The sequence below is a fragment of the Narcine bancroftii genome, chromosome 9, assembly GCF_036971445.1.
Source record: "Narcine bancroftii isolate sNarBan1 chromosome 9, sNarBan1.hap1, whole genome shotgun sequence".
NCBI lineage: Eukaryota > Metazoa > Chordata > Chondrichthyes > Torpediniformes > Narcinidae > Narcine > Narcine bancroftii.
In genome coordinates this window covers 30,715,928-30,730,519 of record NC_091477.1, presented here as the reverse complement: position 1 = coordinate 30,730,519, position 14,592 = coordinate 30,715,928, and the positions used below count along the sequence as shown (strand labels likewise).

Below are 14,592 nucleotides of genomic sequence, written 5' to 3'. Positions count from 1 at the left end.
TAGAACAGAATGGATGTTGGGGGAAGAGTTTTAATCTGATAGTACAAAATTATGGGTTCCCAGAGATTGGTCTGTTTGCATCTCATTTAAATGTCCAAGTACTGAGATATGGATCCTGGTTGCAGAACCCCATGCAGAAGCTATAAACACCTTTATGATTGATTGGGCAGAATTGAATTTCTATGCTTTTTCCCCTTTTCGTTAGTAGCTAAATGCCTGCACAAAGTTCAGGAGGATAGAGCCACTGGACTCCTGGTGGTGCCAAATTGATCTTCCCAGTCCTGAATTGGATGCTGCTAGAATGGCCTTTACTGTTGAGAATGAACAAGGAACCGCTAGTTCAACCAATATCTTTCCTTTCCCATCCTCTCATTCATCTCAATCTCTTATGTTGCAGGATTAGTGTGAAAAGTTTGGCATAAAAGGATTGCAGGCAAAAACGATGGATATTATTTGTGCTTCATGGAGAAAGTCAACTCAAAAGCAATATGCCACTTATGTTAATAAATGGCAACTGTTTTGTTTTAATGAGAGTTTAAATGTTAATTAAGTTTCAGATGTTTTGCATTTCCTCACTGATTTGTTTTACGTTCACATAGCCAGTTATAGTGCTATCAATACAGCCAAGAGAGCTTTGGCGACTTTCTTGACTCTACAAGACATCGAAAACTCTGTCAGGAATCATCCCCAATTTCAAGATTAATGAAGGGAGTATTTCACTTAAGTTCACCTACGCCACGTTGGTCTGGGATGTTAAAGTTGTGGTGGATTTGTGGCGACGTTTGTCACCAGCATATACTTTGGACTTGTGTGACTTATCTTGGAAATTGCTCATGCTTGTGGCCTTGACTTTGGCCCAAAGAATACAGATTTTAACTTGTTTACACGTGGACTATATCATTTGGGAAAATGATTTTGTTGAATTTCATGTTCATGACTTGTTGAAACATAATAAACCTGGTAGCATGGGAACAAATAATGGAGCATTAAATTGTACACTTATCAAGAGGATGAAAGATTATGTGTGGTGCAGTATCTGAGACAATATATTGAATGTACGTGCAATATCACAAGGGAAGAGAGATTCTAGTTTATATGTTACAGGAAACCGCATCAGCAGGCATCTTCTCAGACCTTGGCCAGATGGCTAAAGAGGACCATGAGGTTGGCCAGAATGGATATCACTTGGTTTGGTGGTCACTCAACCAGAGCAGCAGTTACGTCTATTGCTGGTAGAGCAGAAACCCCCATTTGGGATATCATCCATCAGGCAGGATGGTCAAATGAAAGAATATTTAACAGGCTTTACAATAAGCCTCTGAGGATGGAGGGAAAAAAATTCACTGTAGCAATTTTGCAGGTTGCCGATTGAATTGTACCTCTTCTGGAGGTCCATTGATCTACCCTATGGTCTTTTGGACCATGTGAAAAAGAGACCACTGAAATCTCATATTAGTGAGCCAATGAGCATTACAAAAAATAATGGAGCATTAAATGAGACCTTACCAGTTCAAATTTTGATGATTATTATTTGAGTAATGGGAGTGGTGAGATAATATGCCCTCCTCGCCCTCCTGTAATTACTTCGAACATTGTTAAGGTAGTTTCTAGTGTTGCTTGTATGCCGAACAATAAAATGCTCTTTTGACAGAATTATACCAGTGGTTGTCTTTTTTTGAGATTCAAAGATTGGCTGCACACTCTCAGATGAGATCTCATGTTATCTCACCACTCCCATTACTCAAATAATAATCATCAAACTTCGAACCAGTAAGCTCTCGTTTAATGCTCCATTCTATTTTCTAATACCTTTGTTAACTGTGTACACAAGAATTCCACAAAAATCAACATCGAGTTTTGCAGTCAGTTTCTGATTCAGGTTCCTACTTTTGTCTCTTCTTCCATGCCCATACAACCTCATTGAAATCTTACATCACTTGTGATTTTCCATGATTGCTTAACTTTTTACACTAATAGATGCAAAATCTTTCTTTGTACTTTTTAGGATGAAAATTATTTATTGAGTCATTTCATCTTTAAACAGTACCATCTGAATATAGTGCTCCATGTTCTGAAGAAGAATGCAGTGGTGAACCTGAATGAATACTACATCCACCATCATTAAGTGCTTTGAGAGGTTGGCAGTGGCTCCCCTTTACGTCAGCCAGCCTTGATCAGCTCCAATTCACATATTGCTGTAACAGGTCCTCTACAGTTGACCCTACACTCAGCCTTTGAACACCACAGACTACTATTCAACACAACAAATATCTCAAGTATCATGAATCACACAAGATATTCTGCAGATGCTGGGGTTGAGTGCAATATACAAACGTGCTAAAAAAAAACTTTGCTTGTCTTGCAATGTTGATAACATGGCCAAAGTGCACCAGTATCCCAATGTCCTCAGCCTGAGGTAATTTGGCAATGCTTCTGTATCCCCCACAATTTCAAAAGGTGCACCATTGTCAGATTGCTTCACTCCATGAAGCTCTGCTCAAGACTGCAAGAAACCGCACAAGGTTGTGAACGTGGCTCAGGCCATCGCACATACTCCCCTCCTCTCCATTATTGACTCTATCTAGAACTTTCACTGCCTTGGAAGAGCAGCCAACATACAAAATTTCACAGTCTCTTCATCCATCTCGTCAGAAGGATGGTTCACACGTACGAGATCACACACCACCAAATTTGTGGATAGTTTCTTCCCTGCCGGTATCAGACATATGAATGAACCTCACAATAGTTGTCTTTGATCTGTACCATATGATCTCTCTCTATAACTTCACACTTCTGAACTGTGTCTTAGGTGTTCTATTAATGAAATGACTAGCTGGACTGTTTGCAAAATAAAACTTTAACTCTGCATCTTGGTACATGTGACAAGAAATAAATTTAAACTTTGTGTATATTCATCTAGACCAGCTTCAAAAGAAAAAAGTTCCAATTATTAATTTGCTTTTCATACATTGTTAATTATACATCCACAGCTATTTCAACCAGATACTATACTATTTAAAAGCAAAATCATTAAAATGCTTTTGACCAAATTCCCTACCTCCATATGCTGTGTGAAGGGGTCTTTAGGATTGCACATCACTGAAGAAAATCTATGATTGCTTCTTAAACAGTACTGGCTCTTGCTTTCTGACACGGGGAACGTTTGACGAATGACAGTCAATCTTCCCGTCAATCTTCTTGCCAGCTCCCGAATATCTGCATCATTTATTTCCTTAAGTTAACAAGGAATGACAAATTAGCTAAATGTTTGTTAAAGCAACATCACTAATAACTAAATTCATTCATATGAAGACCTGTCATACAGAAATTATTTTTAAAAATTATATATATATATTTTTTTCAATCTGTGAACCATGTCAATCAAAATACAAACATTTCCCTCTTAAATATACACAGGGGCATTTTTCCCCTTTTTTCCCCCCTACCTTCCCTCCCCCCCCCTTCCCACCCCCCTTCAAACCCATTAAACGTTCAACATATACAATACAATAAAACCATTAAACAATGTCATCACACAATGAAAATAAACAAAAAAATTGTGTTAACTACTTTTACACACTGGATCAAGTCATTTTGTCTTATCATTTTAGGGGGTGGAGGTCCGAGGCAAGCCCTCTCTGTTATGTTCCATGTACGGTTCCCAAATTTGTTCAAATAATGTGACTTTATTTTGTAAATGATATGTTACTTTTTCCAATGGAATACATCTATTAACCTCCATGTACCATTGCTGCACTCTCAGGCTCTCTTCTGATTTCCAAGTTGACATTATACATTTTTTTGCTACAGCTAAGGCTATCATAATAAATCTTTTTTGTGCTTCATCCAGTTTAAAATTCTTGAGGCCAAAGCACTGTCTCACTGCTGCACTTAACTGGTGCCATTTCTTCCCATGTAGACTGCATTAGTATTTCTAAACACAAGTTTAATGGAATAGTTTGTATTCACTTGTACTGACATACAAAAAAAATGCTTAGTTTTGCATTGCATACTGGCATCTCACAAAACGTCACCATGCCATTTTGGATCTACAAAAAAAGTTCACAGGAAACAGTCACAAAATTAATCATGATATTTAACTTTAACACTGGCACAAGGATTAACATTACAGGCAAGTTTAAAATTTAAATGATAAAAGTTTTCCAGTTCTGAGAGTAAATTGGACCCATTCCAGTTTGCCTATCATCCAAACTGGCCCACAAATAATGCAATAGCCTTGAACATCCACTCTGTCCTGACCCACATAGAGACTTCATGGATTTCAGCTTGGCATTTAACATAATACCTCAGAGGCTGGTAGAATAAACTGTACTCACTGGGACTCAACACCCATCTCTGCAACTGGATTCTGAACTTCTTGATGGAAAGACCACCGTCTGTCCAGGTTGCAAATCCTCAAGCCCTGTTACACTGAGCACTGGTGCACCTCAGGGCTGTGTGCTCAGCCCGGTACTATGCACACCTGCTGACTCACGACTGCATTGCCAGATTCAGCTCCAACAGCATCACCAGATTTGCAGATGATACAATAGTAGTTGACCTCATCAACAGCAATGATAAGTTGCATTACAGAGAGAAGGTTGAAAGGCTCATAAAATGGTTGAAGAAAAACAACTCAAGTCTCAATGTGGACAAAGGAGATGACTGTAAACTTCAGGAGGATGAAGGTTGACTATTCTCCACTACACATCAATGACTGCATTGTGGAAAGAGTGGAAAGCATAAGGTTCCTTTGTATGCATACAAGAGACAATGTATCCCGGACTCGTAGCATCTCCTCATTGGTCAGGAAGGCACAGCAGCACCTACAGTTCCTAAGGAGGCTGAGGAGGGCAAGGTTCAAGGTTACTGACCCCCCACATGGAAAGCATTTCACAGGGAGCAAAGTTGAAAGTGTATGTCTGGCTGCATATTGTGTGGAATGGTAGTTGCAAAGCATTAGATTGGATGTCTACAAGGAGGATTATTAAAACAGCCAAGAGGATCATTGGGGTCTTGCTTTCCTATGTGGACAACATTTATAGGGGAGCTGTGTCCAAAGATCACTTAATAAATTATAGAAACCCCCTTCCATCCAGTATCTTCAAGAAAAAGGTACTAGAGCATCAAAATTAGGAGAGTCGGGCTGAAGAATGGTACTCCCCACAAGCTCGGAAACTGATAAACAGTATCCTGTAATATCCCCAACATTTTGATTATTCATCTCACGAGCCACATGCAGCTCTTTGACGAATAATGCGCGGCTCGCAGAATTAGGTGGGCTGAGACAGGAATTGTATGAGCCGGTGCTCATAATGGTCGTGCCAGTGGGCGTTGCTTGTGATCATGCGATTGTGGTGCGTGTGGCTGTGTTGTAGGCCATTGTGTTCGTGCGATCCAGGCCACCTGCCCTCCATAGCTACCCGACGCCCCGAATCTGGGATTTGTGGGATTTGATTATTGAAGCTGATACAAATTAGCAGTTACTAAATACATGAATAAATATTATACACATGCATTTATATACAATTTTTGTAACAAAATGTGCATGTAAGAATAAAAATGTGTATGTCATATTTTTTTCCCTGTCTTGTGGGTCTCAGATATTTGACGTTTATTGTGTTGGGCTCTTATTAAGCATGTTTGCCCTCCCCTGATTTATGTGATCTTTATGTATTGTGTGTGCACACTATGGACTGGAGAGATGTGTTTCATCGGGTTGTACATGTAAAATTAGATGAAAATAAACGATCTTTAATTCATGCTCGACTGATTCACTGGTATTCTTTGGGATGAGTAGAATTGTTAAGGGGGTGGGGGAACAAATCCATCCTGATGTTGCATTTGGATTTCTCAGGCTGATAGTCTGAAGGTTCCATGTAGGATGATGGTCAATCAATCTCAGAATATATGTAATTACAAGTGAGGTACTGATTTGGAATGAGAGTAAGTTTCAGCCAGAAATCAATGAGTGGGAATGCACTGGAACTTTCCTAGGTTGGAGGGATGTGATGAATAGAATACTGCAGGACTGTGTGCTTCGGCTCCAGCTATTTACCGACTGGGCTGAAGCGTCAAGAGACACATTTACAAGGTTGCAGATGATACAAAATAGGTGGGATTGTGAGTACAGGGGAGAATACAAAGAGCTTTCAAGGGGATACAGACAAGATAAGTGAATAGGCAAGAACATGTCTGCAACAAAATGTGGAGTTGTCCCTTTCATTCCCAGAGCACAGAGGCAGAGTATTTTTTTTCCAATAGTTAAAGAAGATAATGTGGATGATCAAAGGGATGTGATATCCCTGTGCATAGTCAGTGCATGGAGCCACAGCAAGCAATCAAGATGAAGATTTGAATACAAGCAGTGAATCTTGGCATTCTCTACTTTGGATAAGAGTGGAGGTTTACCTATTGATTTCATTAGAAAATGATAAATTCTGCTCCTACTTGTGTGTAAGTGTTCTAATATATTCTTATTCATGTTAAGTACAGTATCATATTAAATGTTAGGGGATCTTCACTAATTACTGAATATCCCCGAGTTCTGAAACTGCGCAATTGTGGCATCAATAAAAGCACGCAGGCACATATTTTGCACAAATAATAACCAAGCCTAGAACTGAAATTTTAAATCGCATATTGATAAAGAGAGGTGCCCTCATCGAGTTCGTCTCACTTTTCTATTTGCCAAGCATTGGAAAGTGAATGCAGTCCAGTGTTAAAGTATTAAGACTCATTCCTCAAAGGTTAAGGGCAATGGATCATGTGAGGGAGATTGATTCATCTTCAAGTACAGATTGAACAGTACAGCTGTATGCTCAGGAGTGGCAATTCATTTTTTTTTAAATTGCTGCTTTGTTGTGAAAAAATCCAGTCTGTAAATATACCTCTTTCCAAGTAGCAGAAGAAAGGTTCACATGGGTTACCTGGTTAAAATTCTGAAAAATCCCTTTTCATCCTTCAGAAATATCTGAGAAAAATGGCAGAAACTTCATAACAGCCAACTTAAATTAGCAGGAAATTGGAGTACTTCTCTTTTGAAGTTACTGTATGAAAACTACAATAAATAATTTTAAAGTTCCTAATGAAGCTAAAGTACTGAAATTCTATGCTCTGCTGGCATTTTTTCAGTGTATAAAATCCAAATTTATTTTGCATTTCACAATAAATGTGTCCAGAAGTTGTTTACACTCCATGACAACTCATCTTCAATGTTGCTAGATGTTCCTTGGTAACTCCTGCAAACTGGCCAGCTAAGCTTTGGCTTGGATGGTTATTGAATGTATTGCACTCAGTCACAGCTATTGTCAAAATCAACTGAAATGAGCAGAGGCTTTTGAACTCAGAAGTTGTAATGAGTTGAACCGGCATGTTTTGTAGCCTCAGTAAAACCCTTGTTATCCAGAATTCAAGTGACTGGCAGCTACCCGGCAAGAAAAAAAAAATTATTGCAATAAAAGTCTGGAAATCTGGATGCCAAAGATCTGGACCACCCGAGAATCCAGATTTCTCAAAAACTCTCCCCTGCTGCAGATACACAACGGTATTAAGCAACCACGTGGAAGTCAGGGAAATGTAAGAAAACATATTTATTTGTTTTTTTGTACTTTGTATTTTATATTAAAAATGTTTTGTTAATAAACTATCAAAAGGTACCTGTTTATTCTCCTTAAATTTTAATTTTAAAAATACTGCCTACGTTTCTGGAAAATCCAGAATGACCCAAACCTGAGCAATCTGGATTTTAGGACTTTTACTGGAGGTAAAAATAAAATATAGAAGTTTAAAATTGGTGCACCTCACCATTAGTTCACCAATCAAGCAAAACACAATCTCAAACAACTGGATAATTCACTTATTTGACATCTACCAATCCCCATGGGTGCCAGATACCAGAAGTTTTATTGTGTTAGGGAATTATTTTAAATAACTCTTTGGATTTGCTCATGTTTGGTAGGCAGATGATCAGATCACCATCTCACAACACTCCATTACTCCCATAAAATAAAATGTTCATCTATAATAAAACAAGACATTGTGTATGTTTACATAAAGTTATTGAAAAGACAAATGCAGATTTTGCTGGGAATTGTTGACTGACACTAAATACTTTCTGAACTTTCTCCCCAATCTGTTACACTGTCCATTAAATGTTGCAAAAATATACAGGTTATGCAAGTATCACATTTCATAATAAATTAATCAAAAGATATTTATTTGCAATAGAAGGAGAAAGAAAATTTCAATGTAACTAAACTATAAATGAGGGTTAACAAGAAATTCTGCAGATACTGTGATTGTAGTGTAATACACAAAAGTGGTGGAGAAACTTAGGGTGTGAAGCAGCTCTAGGAAGTAAAGCGTAACCAGATTTTCGTGCCTGAGCCCTTTGTTAAGGCATGAACAATAAGCAGGCAGATGCCAGAATAAGAGGTGGGAGGAAGAGAGGAGGTAAGAAGGCTAGAGGGTGAAATACAGGCCAAGAGATTGTAGCAGACTTCAAGAGGTATTTTATCTGTAGGCTGAACCTGGAAATTGGAGTCAGATGACTCAGGCAGTTGGATTTGAAAAGCTCAGATCAGCAGGAAGCTGATTGGGCAATAGAGACCAGTGATCTTGTGACATAAGTGGTATTAATTCACTTCAACTCAGCAGTTTAGGGGGATGGTACTATTGACTGGAGTTCCATGCAGTAGTGAGTAGGAAATTTAAAACTAATTAGTTGTTTTTCTCGACAAGGTCATTGGTGGATATGGATGGGAGGGTTGAGAAATGACAGCGGGAGGGAGTAGTTCTTAATAGAGAAGTAAGGGCGTGGGGAGATAATTGGAAAGTCTTCAGACTCTGTGATTGTAGTGCTATATACAACCTCCCCACCCCCTTCCCTCTCCAGAGAGCTATTCCACCCCCAATCATTTTCCAGCTTTTTTTCTCTTCTGCCCTACCACACATATCCTCCTACGATTTCTTGCCTGTTCACCTGTGCTCCATTCACCTGTGCTCCTCCCCTCTGCCCTTTTCCCTTCCCCTCCTCTGTCAACCTTTTTTAAATTTTTGTTCATATGAAAAAATTTTAAAAAAAATTAAATAGTGGCTATTGAGATGTGAAGAGCAACAAAGGAATTTAGGAGTGATGGTAAATAGTACCCTCAAGGTTGATACTCAGGTAGATGGTGTGGTGAAGAAGGCATTTGGAATGTTGGCCTTCATAAATCGGAGTATTGAATTCAAGAGTAGGGAGGTTATGATGAAATTGTACAAGGCATTGGTGAGGCCAAATTTGGAGTACTGTGTACAGTTTTGGTCACCAAATTATAGGAAAGATATAAACAAAATAGAGAGAGTGCAGAGAAGGTTCATGAGAATGTTGACAGGATTTCAGGGTCTGAGTTACAGGGAAAGGTTGTGCAGACTGGGGCTTTTTCTCTGGAGCGTAGAAGATTGAGGGGGGACTTGATAGAGGTGTTTAAGATTTTAAAAGGGACAGACAGAGTAAATGTGGATAGGCTTTTTCAATTAAGAGTGGGGGAGATTCAAACTAGAGAGTTGGTTTAAGATTGAAGGGGGAAAATTATAAGGGGAACATGAGGGGAAATTTCTTTACACAAAGGGTGGTGGGGATGTGGAATGAGCTTCCGGCAGATGTGGTTGAGGCGGGATCATTGGTTACATTTAAGGAAAGACTGGATAGTTACATGGAGAGGAGAGGACTGGAGGGGTATGGACCAGGTGCTGGTCAGTGGGACTAGGAGGGTGGGGATTTGTTACGTCATGGACTAGTAGGGCCGAACTGGCCTGTTCTGTACTGTAAGTGGTTATATATGGTTATACATTGATGAAGGGTTGTGTTTCTCCAGGACATGTGTATTGGATTAAATTATATATAATGTATTTATTAAAACTACTGAAACTCCAAGTAAAAATGAGTAAAACTACAAATAAAACTACACTAATAAAGTAATTAAACAACAAATACACGGATAAAGCAACTAGTCTCAGAGAGTACACGAGGACAGCACACAAAAGGCAGCTTGAGCTTGAAGGTACTTGGCACCAATCATGATTTAGTCAAAGTTTAAAAACAATAACAGCCCACATTTTTATGCTGAAAAGTACGTAAAATCATGCAGTTTCCTAATCTGTGTATTAGCTGTCAAATAAACTGCACAGCCAGCTCTTATGAAAAGCACAAATTTCCTTCCATCTCTTCTCCATGCAGTTTATCTTGTTCAAGCCCCAAATCTGTAAGATTTACGACTGTTTTCTCAAGCAGACTTTAATTGTTTTTAAGCCAGTCATTTCTCAGGGCCTGGGTTAGATGCTGTTGGTTGTCAACTGCATTTGAATTGCTTTTAACCTTTCAATACTGCTCTCAAAAAAAATGCATCCAACAAAAAGGCAATGAAACATACCAGTTTTCCCTTGCAAGAAACCTCAGAAGTTTGATCAGGAAAATACCATGCTTTGAATGCAGATAGGCTAAGAAAATATCTGAACTGCAGGTGCTGGAATTACTTCAGCAGAAAAAGAATTGCAGGCGGAGCTCACCAGGTCTGTGACATTAATGGGTAGAAATGGAGAGTCAAGGCATCGTCTTATATCAAGTCCAGATCTGAAACAATGACTGGTCATTTCTACCCAGGAATGGTGTCTGGTCTGCTCAGTTCCTCCAGCAATTCTTTGTCTTCTCTTCACCCATGTTTAAGGAGACAAGAAGACCACACCTTTGTGGTTAATGGAGTCAAAAAGAGCTTTGGATAACATATGGTGATTCATGGAGGCCACCTGGAATAAAATGTAGAAATGCACTATTGGTTTTCTCAGTAGCCCTTTTTAATGTTGTCAAAAGCCCACAAAAACACTGAGCTATGAGATCAAATTTCCAAGCTTATCTGTTCTAGAGCCACAGGTCAAAGGATAACATCAGCCTGAACACTGCAGTATACCTTTGTAACTCAGAATACCTTATGCATAAGGTGTAATATCTTTGCGTGTGATAGCTTATCCTATCAACCTGATGAACTGCCTATCCATGATCTCCAAGACCAATATATCCTTTCTCTCTCTTCTCTCTTTGGCTTGGCTTCGCGGACGAAGATTTATGGAGGGGGTAAAAAAGTCCACGTCAGCTGCAGGCTCGTTTGTGGCTGACAAGTCCGATGCAGGACAGGCAGACACGATTGCAGCGGTTGCAAGGGAAAATTGGTTGGTTGGGGTTGGGTGTTGGGTTTTTCCTCCTTTGCCTTTTGTCAGTGAGGTGGGCTCTGCGGTCTTCTTCAAAGGAGGTTGCTGCCCGCCAAACTGTGAGGTGCCAAGATGCACGGTTTGAGGCGTTATCAGCCCACTGGCGGTGGTCAATGTGGCAGGCACCAAGAGATTTCTTTAGGCAGTCCTTGTACCTTTTCTTTGGTGCACCTCTGTCACGGTGGCCAGTGGAGAGCTCGCCATATAACACGATCTTGGGAAGGCGATGGTCCTCCATTCTGGAGACGTGACCCATCCAGCGCAGCTGGATCTTCAGCAGCGTGGACTCGATGCTGTCGACCTCTGCCATCTCGAGTACTTCGACGTTAGGGGTGTAAGCACTCCAATGGATGTTGAGGATGGAGCGGAGACAACGCTGGTGGAAGCGTTCTAGGAGCCGTAGGTGGTGCCGGTAGAGGACCCATGATTCGGAGCCGAACAGGAGTGTGGGTATGACAACGGCTCTGTATACGCTTATCTTTGTGAGGTTTTTCAGTTGGTTGTTTTTCCAGACTCTTTTGTGTAGTCTTCCAAAGGCGCTATTTGCCTTGGCGAGTCTGTTGTCTATCTCATTGTCGATCCTTGCATCTGATGAAATGGTGCAGCCGAGATAGGTAAACTGGTTGACCGTTTTGAGTTTTGTGTGCCCGATGGAGATGTGGGGGGGCTGGTAGTCAAGTAAGGTATTAATGCAAACATATTCTTGGTGCAGCCTCTCCAGAAACCCCCTGCTTTTAAATGTAATCCCAACTAGAGACATTTAAACAAACTGGCCTGTAGTTACCAGCCTTCTGTCTTTTTGAAAAACTTTTTCAAAAACTTTATTGATTTTAATAAAAAACTTATACAAACAAAAATGGCACAGTTCACTATAATGTGGACAGTTGCACAAACTAAAGAAGACATTCTGTATAACACTAACATAAATTGTAAATCATATTCATAATTCATACTTTTTAGGAATAAAACCCTAATAATGCATAAAAGAGATGAAAGAAGAAAATAGTGGAGGAGAAAAACAAACTCCTTACTTAACCATATTGCCAGATGCTATATGTTATTGGTATCAAAAGAAAAATGAAGGTAAAAAAAAAATAATATAAATAATAAATAAACTTGGAAAAGATACAAGTCAGACAATGTTATTAGAGTGGCATAAAATTATAGCCAGCTTTTGTCTACATCTTTTTTAAAAGTAAAAAGGGTGGCATGATATTTGCTGTCTTTCAATCTAACAGGACCTGCCCAGAGTCCAGACAATTTTGGTAAATCTATACAACCACATTTACTACAATTTCTACCATTTCTTTCAGGTCATTCCATCAGGACTAGGAATCTTGTCTAAATTTAGATCAACCACTTTATCTCACTACCTGCCAAATGATGCAATTGCATTGAGGACCTCACCTCCCATTACATCATTAACATCACTCATCAGCATATTACCCATATTTTCTACTGTAAAGAATGACAAATTACTTAATAGCCTCCCACATTACCCAATATTAATTGTACTTTTTCATGTTCATGTTCACTTCAGCCACCCTTTTTTCTTTTTAAAAAAAATTATATACACAGGTACTCCCCAACTTGCGACCTATGCCACTTATGTCCTTCCACACGTAAGACTGAAGATTTTTTTAAATATAAAGAGAAAATGTAAAATTTACATGGATTATGTTGTATTTGACAAACTGTAACAGGGATAGAGACATGCAAGAGCCAAAATGTGCATACTTACCCTGTTAGTTGGTGTCCCAGGGTCCGAAGGCTGGGTGCGGCCATCTTGCTTCCTGTGCACATGCAGAATCAAGATGGTTGTACCCAGCCTACACACCCTGGGACCTCAACTAACAAGGTAAGCATGGACCAGAATGTGGAAACATTCACCAAGTTTGATCGACAAATACAGGAAGCTTTGATATTATCATTACATCTCCAATGAAAAACAGTTTTGATTAAAAAAGTTTGCTTTAAAGCTTTGGAACTCCACACACATGAGCAAAATTCCAACTTACATCCATTTTGAGATGCGACCGATCCTTCGGTCCCAATTATGGTTGTCAGTCAGGGAGTACCTGTATTGAAAACAATTGGTTGCTATCCATTTTCATTTTCTGGGTTAGATTACTTTCATAATCTATCTTTAGTTTCTTTAATTCTTGCTTAATGGTTCTTTGCTGTTTTTTTTTTAACTTTTCCCAGTCTTCTACTTTCCACTATTATTGTGACTAAGTGTGCATGACGTTTTAAATTTGATGCATTCCTTTATCTCCCCAAGTTATCCAAGGCTGGGTCTCCCAACTCTCACTTTCTTTGATTTTGTTTAAACTGGAATATACTTTATTGAGCACTGTGAAAAATCTTTTTCCAAATAGCTTGCATTCCCAATCAATATTACCTACCTCCTCCCTCATCTCATTTTACTCTCCATTTTTAGGCATAAAGCACCATCTGTATGAGAAATTCAATCATATTGCGATCACTCTTTCAGATAGAATCCTTGAGAGATCAATAATTTTATCTGTCTCATTACACAGGGACAGAACTAAAATAGCATGTTCCCTTGTTGGTTCGTAGTATGCAGTTCAAGCAAGGTATTGCAGATGCATACTATGAAATCCTCCGCTGGACTGTATCAACCAACTTGGTTTGTCCAATTTGCAAGTTAAAATTCTCTCTGACAACTGTTTTTTTCATTCTTACATGCATCTGATATTTCTTGGGTTTTGTTTTCCTCACTCTTTGAAGAAGGGCTCAGCTCAAAATGTCAGCAATATATCTTTATTTGCTGTAGACCACTGATCCCTCTAAGCCACACACACACACACACACACACACACACACACACATACACACACACACACACACACACACCAGACACACACACACACACACCAGACACACACACACACCAGACACACACACACACACCAGACACACACACACACACACACCAGACACACACACACACACATACACACACACACATACACACACACACACACCAGACACACACACACACACACACACCAGACACACACACACACACACACACACACACACACACACACACACACACACACACACACACACACACACACACAGGTTAGTTACCTAAAATGATGTAGTAATTAATAATTATACTTATGTGACTTCATGGAATGCAATCATAACTTGTACTCTTATTAAAACGTCAATACAGTTTTATTAGCCATGAGATAGGCTGTGCCAAAATTGTCTTGAAACAATTTCAAATTTTCAATGCACATATACTTTTGTCACAGGAAAACAAATTTGCACAAGATTTCTGCGCACACTGACCACTCAACATTAGAGGGAACA

At 39.3% G+C, this 14,592-nt stretch overlaps 1 protein-coding gene across 6 annotated transcripts in view; it reads right to left on the bottom strand.

Moving 5' to 3' along the window:
* LOC138743380 (glutamate receptor ionotropic, delta-2-like) overlaps positions 1-14,592 on the bottom strand; it is a 338,391-nt gene that overhangs the window by 102,766 nt on the left and 221,033 nt on the right. For all 6 annotated transcript variants that reach the window (XM_069898672.1, XM_069898668.1, XM_069898669.1 and 3 more), the window contains one exon: positions 3,059-3,232. In XM_069898672.1, the coding sequence (XP_069754773.1) occupies positions 3,059-3,232 (174 nt within the window). The remainder of the gene's footprint in view (positions 1-3,058; positions 3,233-14,592) is intronic.